We start from the raw sequence: 12,406 nt of genomic DNA on the forward strand, positions 1-12,406 counted from the left end.
AATTGCTTCTTAAAGTAAATATTAAGTTTCTAGATAAAGTTAGGCAAGGTCAATGTCTTGTAGAGTACCATGTATTTTTCTTCTCTACTCCTTGAGAAAAAATTAGTTCATAATTCTGAAAGCTATGTATATTTTGCCATAGTTTTAAAATACTACATAAGAAACAAGAAAAGGTCAAATTGCATTCAAAAGAAAGTGAAACAAAAACTTAAAACCCAAATAGCATTTTAAAAAAGAGAAAATATAAAAACCACCCAACACTAGAAGCAACAAAAAGGTTGGCCTTTGACAAAACGTTGGCTGGTCTCCTTTTGTTTGAAGACAGATGTCTTTATTTGAAGCTCTTCTGAATAAAATTCTTTATATTTTTTTTCTTCTGAAAGTGATGAATAGGAGATTAGGTAAAAGCACGACAGATGCTAACAAATGGAATATAAACATTATCCAGTCATTAACAACTAACAGCCCATATTTGAAAATTACTGACATTTTATTTTTTTACTGTAGTTACCTCTTTTCTGCAGTTAGCTGTAGTCTACCAAAATTTATGCAATTTTTATAAATCTCTTATATGAGAAAAAGTACAAAGAAATGGAGCATAAAATAATTTTTTCCCATAAATCGTGTTCTCCTAATTCAAGTATGACCTTCTGTCTTAGAAGTAGGCAAGAGATGGATAAGAAAATATCACAGAAGGGGGACTGTATTTAAGCACCTTTGCCAGATAGTATATTTAATGTTTAAATGTTGAATATAAAGAATTCTTTTAAGACATACATAATGTCTGAAATGTTGATGACTCAACTAAAACTAGAAAAAAAAAGTGTCTTATTTCGTGCCTTTTTATTATGCTAAATCAATCCAAGGGACAAGGAAGAATGCAGAAAATAGCACTACACTATAAAAAATAGGGACTTAACATTACAGAGGGTAAGACCAACCCATTTCTTACCCCTCCCTTTTTCCTTCCTTCTTTACTTAAGAATGACAGATTTCAATGACACCAACAGCAATAATGGTTTTTGCTTTTAAAACTACCTGTTGCTAACAATTGCTGAAAGAACCAACTGATCTTTGTCCTAACTATGTTCAGTAAGTTATGTCTGCATGACCTCTGGAGGCATGATTTACAGAACATCAACAACTAGCAGCAAAACTTCAACTCATGAAAAACTTCTCAGTTCATAAGCCTTTCATAGTATTTTCTCTCCCTTGTCCAGTCGTGGAGAAGAGGGTAAAGTGGCATCCAGTCAGGGGCAACCCACAACAATATAATTGTCAATCTGACAGTCAGAGAAAAAAATATATAAACCTGGCAGAAAATGACTACAGATCATATGACCTTGTAAAAACATAAGCAACAGATAAAGTATTTATTCTCAAAACTAAAGAAATCATTCTCAAAACTGAAGAAATGTAACTGTATTATGAAGTATGGTGCTATTTCAAAGGTCAATGAAAGATATTCTCTTATTTATATGACCAGAGCTTCTAATGTATTTAATAGTTAATATAATCCAATTTATCCATAAATATGTGCTTTCACATGGACACAGTCTATACAGTCTAGTGGGGACATGTATGAAACATACATTCTCCTAAGGGTTTCACATAAAATGCAGAGAATAAGTAACAGAGCTACAGTATTTTTAGAATTTTAGAACTATTGTCTAAATATTTCTCAACACAGAATAACTTAAAGTGAGGCAAAGTTTGTATTTTATGACCACGTGAAGAAGTGATTTAATGAGTGAAAATCCAGTCTTCCATTAAAAAAATTTACCCCAAAATATTTAGTAGCGAACCACATCCTCAGCATATCATGAGAAACTGAATAAAAAGTCAGGTAAGTTGCCTGTGTGTTGAATAAAAAAATAGTATTATAGAATTATATTGTCACACTCTTTTATCTGAGCAGCACCTTGTGACATCATCAAAGAATTTACTGAAACTTTACTGATATTTACTAAACTTTATTGATAATAAAATGTATTTGGAAATGAATGACAAACATAACTGTGTTGAACAGTCATCATTTTCACTATTTACAAATGTTCATATGCCATTTATCTACAAAAAAAAACAAAAAAAAACAAAAAAAAACAAAAAAAAAAAAAAAAAGAAAAAGCAAAAACAAAACAACAACAAAAAAAAAAAATCCCAGCCAGGACTTTTGGATAATTTTAGTCCTAAAAGGCAAAAAAAAATCTTTTGGACTGTATCTTGCACACTGCACTGAAGTAGCATATATTTTTTCAAGTATCAGCTAAGCTGCATCTACTGCCAGAGAAAATGCTATAAAAAAGTTTAAAAGTTAGCTTTACTGTATGAGCTACATAAGAAAAGTTAAAAAAATAACAGCTTGTCTTGTTTCTACTGGCTATACTCAACTAATTGTCATTATACAGGCAACTAAAATTTCAAGCCCAAATTTTTATTACATTGATAAGTTAAGAGAAACGGAGATTATCCTAGAAGCTTGCCAGAAACTCATTTTTTGGGGACTAGAAAGTTATTAATACTTAAGTTAGTTAATTTATCTTTGTTTACTTGAAATTAACATAAATATTTATTTAAAAATATTGTCAAATTTCTTCATATTCCCAAATTTATATCATTCTGATAGAGGCTGGCATTAAATTGAGTAATACTTAAGCCACATGCACAAAACCAAGCACTTAGCACCATTTCAGATGCCACAGGATGTCTAAGAATCCACACAGAGCCAGAAAATACAGTACTGGATTTATAAGGGAATATTTCTAGAAAAATTGCTTAGAACCAGGCAGCATGACAATCCATGGAACTTCTCAAATCAGCACACAGGTTTGTTCCTATCTGTTAGGAAGCGTTCCAGATCTTCAGTGCCTATTGAGGGGTTAGAAATCTAGCTGATGTGGGGAAGCTTGCATATATAGGTGAATAAGAATCTGAATCATACTTTCAGTTTTTTCAGATTCAAGTTATAATCTCCTGGTATGCAATTACTTAGAAATGATTGAAAGAATTTACAATATGTTGCAGAGGCTGACGAAGCTTACACACACCCTTGGGATTTACCCCAGACCAGTAGGTAGGAACCAATCCTAAAAGCCTAGAACTCTCCTCAGGTGTGAGTTTTTATCAGCTGCACTTGTTTAGTGACACTGGAGACAGAATTGAGAAAGCTTCTTATTTCATACTATCAATCACACCGCTCTCCAAGACAAATTTAAAGATTGACTGACATAGAATGATACCCTCCACTTTTGCTAAGCAAAGGAACCTTCAGCTGTTTTCTCTAACTCAATATATGTTGAAAAGGTCAGAACTTAACGAACCTGTCTGACAACTGCCTGGTTAATTGGGGTTTTTTAGTAGTACAAAGAAATACTTCTTTGCCAAATGCCAGCTGAATTGTGGAAGGAATTTACAAGTTTACACAATCATGTCAGTTATCTAAGCTACGATTTAGAGTGTTTCTACTCAATTATTACATGCAAATTCATACACATTTTTAAGAACATGTACAGTCAGATGTAATGTGTGAACTCTAAAGGGATTTAGAGGCTCAGTGGTTCCTACAGTTTACCTACAGCATCTCTGTATAAATAGGAGAACTCACATGGGTCTGTTTATTTTCTCTCCAGTGGCTTACACAGTATTTAAGTACTTCATTTTATAAGGACTGCATTGTTTCTGCTTATGGGCAAGAAATCTAATTTAGATGCCTATAACAGATTCACTGGATCTGAGCCACAGTGTATTTAATACTCAAAGACTATGCACTATCCTACTGATGTAATTTGCAAGTCTCCAAAAGTAATATTATTAAAAGTGTTACAGAGGAAAAGACAATATCTCTGCTTTACTTTATGGTATTTTTTAACTTTCCTAGTTAAACCAGTGATCTACTGTTATAGGCAGATGCAAACAGCAACCTTTATAAACCCAGCACGCTGGTGGAATACAAGTTAGTTTTAATTTAAGCATTTATATAAGGAAATATTTGTGCTCTTTTCATCATGCACAGTTTTGCTTAAAAACACTAAGCATCCTCATCTTTACTGTCATGCTATTCTAGGTACTCAGTATTGTGTTAACTTCTCTTGCTTGTAAATTCCTTCAGCAACCCAGGTATCATTCACCCTCTTAAAAAACACCATAAAAATAATGTATTGCCTAACAGAAACTGCACACATTCTTGGCTCATACTGTAGCATTAGCATTAACAGATACATTACACTGTGTTCCAACAAATAGCAGAAACCAGCTTTTCATCCCAGTAAACTCAATTGCATCATTAGTAATCAAAACAGGCAAAGGCTCAACTATGCTGCTGCACTGCATTGAATGTTACACAGTGCAGCCTGAGTTAGGGAATAGGAGATTCAAACATAGAATAAATTATTGTGTTTTGGGAAAGGTGGAAAGAAAGATAAGGAGAATTCAGTGACATAGATGTAATCTCTTCTACTCCATTTGCCTTCATGGCCAGAAGTTAATGTTCCAGCTTCAGCTGTGGACAAGCTTAGACTTTTGTATACACACAATTAGTGAGGATTTAGATGAATTGTGGGAATGGCAATCACTATAGCACATGCCATAAGGGAATTAGGTGAGAATACCTTCAATTGTTCTAACCATACTTTAATGGATATATCTTTCCACAACTATAGGTTTTCACTTCTAAGAAAAGGATTCCTAACTACATTCTACTATAAAATAACTAAATAAATTCATATGTATATTTGTATGTCCATCCATATCTGTATGTATAATGTACATTCATGCACTAATGATGCTCTGGGCCACCCAGCTGGAAAGCAGCTTGGGAGAACAGAAGCCAGCACTGTGCCCCTGCCTCAAAGAGGGCAGGTGATGTGATATCTGAACCTGCATTAGACAAAATATCGCCAGTAACTAGAGAGTGATTCTTCCCCTAGTCAGCACTGGTGAAGTGAAACCAGGAGAGCTGTGCTCAATTCTGGAATCCTCAGTACAACAGAGAATTGAACATAGTGCAGAGAATACAATGAAGGCTCACAAGGAGGATGAAGGGACTGGAGCACCTCTCCTATGAGGGAAGACTGAGAGAGCTGGGTCAGCTCATCCCAGAAAAGAGCAGACTTTGGAACATCTTACTAAGGTTCATAAATACCTAAAGAGAAGGTGCATAAAGGAGAGATCCAGGCTCTTTTCAGTGGTGCCCAGAGGACCAGAGTCAATGGGCACAAACTGAAACACAGGAGGTTTCCTCTGAACATCAGGAAACCCTTTTATACTGTTAGGGTGACTAAGCACTGGCAGAATCCTTGGAATTACTTAGAACTGTTTGGACACAGTCCAGTGCAAATGGCTCCAGGTTATCTCTGCTTAAGCAGAAGTTCTGGTCCAGGGGTTATTAAGAGGTCCCTTCCAACCCCAGGCATTCTGTCATTTTGATTCTGTGATTGTGTATAAGTTTATCATACCACGTAAAACAAAGACATACACAGACACACAGAAACACACCTGTATATAAACTATTTATAGTGTTTCTGTATTGTTTTACGTGCACTAATTTTGTTGGAGTTTTTAATATAAAAATAATTTTATTTAAAACGCATTCAAAACTTAGGAATTGAGGACAACAGTGGCACCATTTAGCCAATAAAGTAGTTTCTTATACTTTTTGAACAACTAAAAGAAGGTCCTCTTAAATACAGTTTTCTCTTGCTTCTTAACTTGTTTTTTAACTTTGTAAAAAAATGCTACCAAAAGTCACAGGGAAAATATTTGATAAGCTCGTAAATTAATAATTCAAATAAATAAACTAAAACACTTCAGCATTAACAAGGTTTAAGGATGCCACCAAATTTTTGATCTCCCCAAATCCCTTAAGAATGAAAATTATTATAAATTATATTTTCTGCATGGATCAACATAAAATATCTGGAACATCTATTGAAAGGTGTTCTTATTATTATATTATCTATTATTGAATATTGCCTATTACCTATATTATTACCTGTTATAATGTGAAATAAGCTCTTCTGTTGGCCAAGCTACCAATCTTTCTTTTTTAACTTGAATGAAGAAATATGAACCATTTTAGTTTAGAAAATGGTTCCAGGCAAATCAAAGAAGCAAAAAAGTTTCTAGGGCAACATTGCAGGTTCTATTTCATTCTCAACTCCATGATAGTTTCCTTTTAACATGTTAATACTGGCTTTCCTTCTCCTAAATTTATCTACTGGATTATGAATTACATTCTTTGGTATTGTACTACTTAAGTCTGACTACATTGCCAGTATAATTACAGCACCTTGAGAGTGAAATGAGAAATGGAAACTCAGACTATAAATTTAAACCTTCATTTTAAGTGGATCTCAGTACAGTCTTTGCAGTCTGCTAATAATTTCTGCATCTTTTAAAAGTGAATTTAAAAGTAAGGAATGTAAATAATTTGGTGTTTTTTTACCCCAAAAGGTCCAATAACTAGCTGCTAATTTTGACCTAGCTTCTTTCTAGAGAGCTCTTCAGTTAATTTTCAGTGCAATGAAAATAGCAGAGGGTTTTATTTTATACATATTTAAGTATAAACCACAGTAGGGAAAAAAAAAACCTTTTTTGGTATTTACTACATATTGGTAATAAAAAGTAAATTTTCACTTTCAGTTCTCAATATTTTTTTTACTGAAATTCTGCTATATCTTAATTCTAATTTTGAAAAAGACCTTGCTTTTAAACACAGAGTATTCAGAAGTTGTAGATTGTAAACTGATGAGAGTTTTCACAAGGACACAATAACAATGACATTTTTGTTGTTATGATGATGATGATTACATAATTTTAAAAATACCTGAGGTGGAAGGAGGGGTAATCTGATATAAGCAAGCAGCATACTTAGGTCATTGCATCGCCTCTGCATATCATATTTCACCCACATCATTAAGGCATGGAAAATGGTCTCTTCATCAGGAACATTCACATCGTCACTGGCAAGAAGTTTGTGGAGTTCTTCGGCAGGAAGAAGTAAAAATTCTTGATTTCTTATAACTTCCATTATATTCTCCTGAGAATAAAAAAGTGTTTCAGATTCAGTAATACTGCAAGAAAATAAAATAACCGTTAAAGTTAATAAGCCATAGGATTAGTCAATATCTGCCATACCCAGATATGGGTATGCTCTGTCACATCCTTGCAGCTCATGAGAAAAACAAAACAAAAATGAATAGAGTTCAACAGCTATAGTTACAATTCATATATAAAAATATTTCAAAAACAATAAGAGGATTATATGGTAATATGATAATTAAAATTGTCAGAATTAGTAAAGGTTATTGTTTGAAATTTTTATAAACTCTGTTGTAACTCAGCACATTAAATATATTGTAAGTATTTAAATGCATATACTACATTTTTCTGGATATTTTCACTGTCTTTCACTATTTCTTAAATAACTTGTCAGTCATATAGAGTTGTATTATGAATATCTAGATTTTTGTCTACACATATGACAAGTATGGGCGGGGAAGATCAACTCCATGAATTAAGGATTTTTTTACATTGTTCAGATTTTTAACATGCAATTATCATGCAAGTAGGTCACAGCAATTATGATTTCACAGTACTGAGAACTATTATACTGTTGTGGTTTAGGAATGGTGCTCTCCAGATCAGTGCCCCTACTGCAACTTTCCAAACTGCTGACACTCTCTTGCTCCCCTGCTTTTCCCCTCGCCCTTCCACAGTGGTGGGATGGAGAGGCACAAAAATTGGAGGCACAAAAGGTGAAGGTCACTGGTTGAGATAGGAACAATTTACTGGAAACAGCAATGAGGTAAGGACACAAAGAGTAACAGCAACACTACCGATGACAGAGGGCACAAGAAAGGAAATTATTCACGCAGAACCACAGCTCCCATACCCCCTCCCCCATCCCCAGCAGACAATACCAGATGGATCCCTCTGCCACATTTACTCGACCAGAAAGAACCCCTTCTCCTTGCAAGGGACCTTTCCCTCCACCCCTGGCAATGACATAAGGTTTCACAGAATAACTTTTATGTCCTAATTATGCCCCACTCCTCGCTACTGCAAAAAATCAACCTTATTCTGGACAGAACCAGGACAAATAAAAATAGGAATAACTAAAAAACCCCTACAACACTCCTCCCTCCCATAAACTACATAAAACATAAACAAACAAAAAAATTTTTGTATTTAGTGGTCTGAATCCTAAGGACTGAATTAAGCACTCCCTGAACTACCTATTCTACATCAACAGGACACAGTAGAATCACAATTCTACAGATTTTTTCTCCAAACATTCTATTTAGGGTGCTTTATCTCTATGGAAAATTGAAATTGTGTTTTCATATTATTGATCCATAGATAATTATAAGAAGAAAGTGAAGTAATTGAAGACTGGAGGCACAAGAAAAAAGAGCTAAATCTCTATGTAAACTGGAAATGTATAAAGCAATATTGGGAACAGTAAGTTGCAACATCTAATAGATGAAAAATAATAACAATAAATTTTGTTGTGCTGTTTTGGATAGAATTTTTAAGATGAGAAGTCAGGAAAGAATGACAAAACATCAGTCAAGGACTGAAATGTAAGAACATCAAAACTGAGGGAAGTGGGTAACTCCACTGCTATACCCACTAAATTCAGTTTTTAGCATATAAAATCCAATCAATGCTGCCTATAATTGCTTGTTTGTGTATGGACTTTTAACTCTACATATATAAGATGCTAACACAACAGAAAATCTAAGATTTATGTGTGGTTATGGACCATATTAACCATGCTGTTAAGCTACCTTAACATAATTGAGAATTGGATCAAAACATGACTCAGTTCTTTTAAAAATTACTACATTAAATGTCAATAGGTCCCTAAAAATGCAGATTTTTCTGGAACGAGGTTTTAAACCATTACCTCCTGATAAAGTTTAAATTGTGTGCCTAGAACATTTTAGAATAGCTTTGAAATGTGAGGGAACTAGTTTGTTGGCAGGCACTTAAACATAAGCTGGCTTAATTCATTTTAATTATAAAGTCATAAAATTTCATTGCACTTCTCAATAAAATGATTTATAAGACATAGTTTAATTAAGCCTGGTTCAATTGACATTAAATCCCATTATGGAAAAAAATATAACTCTACCTCTTAATAGGAACCAACATCGAACTTTGCAATAACATATTAATCCAAAGACCTAATATTATAGAGAAGCATTGTGATGGTGGAACACATTTCATGAACTTACAGAACTTAATTTATTAAGAATAACATTCCAAGCAGAAGCTTTAACTTCGGAACAATAATTTTAGATTTGATTAAGTTGGGGTTTTTTTTGTCGTCTTTAATTGTTTTTTATCTGCATGCATGCTTAAAAAGAACTTATTCCAGCCTCTGTATTGATTGTAGAATCAAATAAAGTTTTTAGACAAAACATATAAGGTCAGATCTCTGTTTCTAAACATCTGGATTTACATAAATTTCATGTTAATTGGGCACGAGCATTGCAGAAAGTAACAAATACATATTATGTTTTATATATATAAAATGACATACACATTATAAATATACCATATAAACCCGTATATATACTATAAATGTCACATATATAATTCTAATTTATATGTAAAATCTGGGTTTTTGATCTTCAGAGGTAAAAACTCTCTCCTTCAACTTATTAGCATTTCTTGAACTTATTAATGAATGTTAAATCTTCCTAGATAACATTTAAATTCTTCGAGGTTAATTTCATTTGGAGCAGCCAAGCATATTTCAATGGCTAGCTGTTTTAACACAACAGAAATAATTTTTTTTTTTTTTTTTTTTTAATGTGACTAGTCTTTATTTTTGCACTTAAGGGAACAGGATACAACAGATGTCTGTAACATCTTTTCAGGATACATTAAATAAATTTTTAATACTCCTGAGATTAAGGTGCAGGATTGGCACTGAGGTACACAGTTATAGAATCACAGAATCATAATGGCTAGAAAAGGCTCAAGACCATCCAGTTCAACCATTAACCTAACACTGGCATCTTCACCACTAAACCATGCCCCAAGACCACATCCAGATGTTTTTTGAATACTTTCAGGGATGGTGATTCCACACTATGATTACCCTTCCATGAAGCAATTTTTCCTAATATCCAGTTGCATTTTCCCTCGGCACAAGTGGAGGCCATTTCCTCTCATCCTGTTCCAGTGAAGGGCTTTCAGGAATGCCTAGGTCTACATGAACCTTTATGATGAGAACCAGGGTACTGAACCTCTAAGCATGCTGAAGATTATGTGGCACAGTTCTGTGATTCTACAGCACGCATAGTTTTTGACTCTAACACTTTAAGAGGCTTTGTAGATCAGTCTTCACTATCTCATAATTCTCATAAGATGCACTGGGTCAGTTCTGCATGCATCATTCACACAGCCTTTCCATGTTTTAATTAAGTGGAGTAGTAGATTTTTGCTTTTTATTCAGAAAATGTAACTTACAGTAGAAAGTATGAAATTCTCTGAACTTGCCTGGACAAAGCTATGTCACTTGATTGCTCTTCCACTTTCTCAAAATGACCATGCAGTAACCATTGCTGTGGGGTTATAGCATTTCACTTCTAAACCTTATTAGCAGTACACAAGGTTAGCATTAAATAAGCATGAAGTATTAGAACAGTAGAGCCATGAAAACAAAACAAATCTATATTTAAATGTAGATAAATAATCGCCCAAGTATCTATGAGATTGTGCATCAAAGGAACATAAAGGCTCTAGTAAAATTAAATTATTACCAAATGGAATTTAATACCATGTATCTTTATAATGATGTCACCAACACAATTGAATTAGTTTTGTTTTTTTTAATCTTAACTTGTAATGATTATTATTCCACATGGAATCAAATTATCTTGCAAAAGCTAGTTTCCATTGATGTTTTTTTCATTGATTCCACTAATCAGCATGTATCAGTTACAATGAAGGACTAGAAAAATATTAAATCATTTCATATATTGACAAAGAATGCCTTATTTTGAAAGTGCTCTTCAGAACTTGCTACATCAGAGTTATCAAGGAAGTAAAATGATTTGCAGTTTTTTTTTTTGTTTTTGATGTTTTTAGTCTCATTTAAAATGTTTATATTTTTGTGATTTGGATGCTTTGACCTCAACAATTAAAAAAATTAAAATCATATTAAAAAAAAAGCCAAAAAATATATGTCCATATACTAGGCTTTCACTTAGTATATCAGTAAGGTCTACAACATTTTAAACTCATACTACTTTTAGTTTAGAACTTAAGTTGCCATAAGAACATTTAAATAAATGAATAAACAGTGCATCTGATTTTCATATTAAATAATATTGGTAGTATACTTTCTGAAGTGATAAGACATGAAAGAAAATTCAGATTTTGGTCAATTCCCAAATTATTTCAGTCTGGAATTATTGTTGCTGTGTTACATTGAATTCACACCTCTTGTTTTTATTCCCTGTTTTCTGTATCAGCTGTGTATCATATAAGACCAAATACCTTTTACAATACCGTGTAACTTCTTCCCTAAGGAGAACTTTTCAGCCCACTGTGAACTCCCATTGCACAATGATATAATCCAGGCAAGAAGTCTTCTAAAAGGCCTGGATGAGAATTTTATAGAACAGGTCCTAAGGGAGCTGACTTGCAAAGATGTTATCTTTGACCTCAGACTGATGACCTGGGGGTCTAGTGGGGCTCTATAAGGCTCCATCTTAGGCTTTGTACTCTTCATAAATGGCTTGGACACAGGACTGGAAGGGACACTAAGGAAGTTTACAGATCACACGAAACTACCTCAAAGGCAGGGAGGTCCTGAAGAGAGACCTTGACAAATCAGAGGACTAGGAATCACCAATTGCATGAAGCTTAACAAGGGGAAGTGCTGCATCCTAAACCTGGGATGAGGTAACTCAGAATGTACAGACAGACAGGGGAATTAGATGCTGGAGAGCAGTGCCATGGAAAGGAACCTGCAGGTCCTGGTCAATGACAAGTAGAACATGAACCAGCAGTCCCCTGGCAGCCCTGGGGGGCATCAGGCACAGCATCACCAGCCAGGCAAGGGAGGGGATTGTCCTGCCCTGCTCTGAGCTGGGGCAGCCTCACCTGGAGTGCTGGAGACAGTTTTGGGCACCACAATTAAGAAAGACATAAAGCTGTTAGAGAGCATCCAGAGGAGGGTAATAAGGATGGTGATCAAGAGGAAAGGCTGTATGAGGAGTGTCTGAGGTCACTTTGTCTGTTCACCTGGAGGAGACTGAGAGAAGACATCACTACAGTTACAACTTCCTCATGAGGGGAAGAGGAGAGGCTGGCACTGATTTCTTCTCTGTGGTGACCAGACCCAACGGAATAGCCAGAAATTCCATCAGGGGAGGTTTAGGTTGGA

At 34.4% G+C, this 12,406-nt stretch overlaps 1 protein-coding gene across 1 annotated transcript in view; it reads right to left on the minus strand.

Moving 5' to 3' along the window:
- The window catches only part of KLHL1 (kelch like family member 1), a 166,824-nt gene that overhangs the window by 49,095 nt on the left and 105,323 nt on the right, over positions 1-12,406 (minus strand). The window contains exon 5 of the mRNA XM_056491802.1: positions 6,824-7,036. Coding sequence (XP_056347777.1) covers positions 6,824-7,036 — 213 coding nt within the window. The remainder of the gene's footprint in view (positions 1-6,823; positions 7,037-12,406) is intronic.

This window comes from Oenanthe melanoleuca, chromosome 1 (assembly GCF_029582105.1).
Source record: "Oenanthe melanoleuca isolate GR-GAL-2019-014 chromosome 1, OMel1.0, whole genome shotgun sequence".
Lineage (NCBI taxonomy): Eukaryota > Metazoa > Chordata > Aves > Passeriformes > Muscicapidae > Oenanthe > Oenanthe melanoleuca.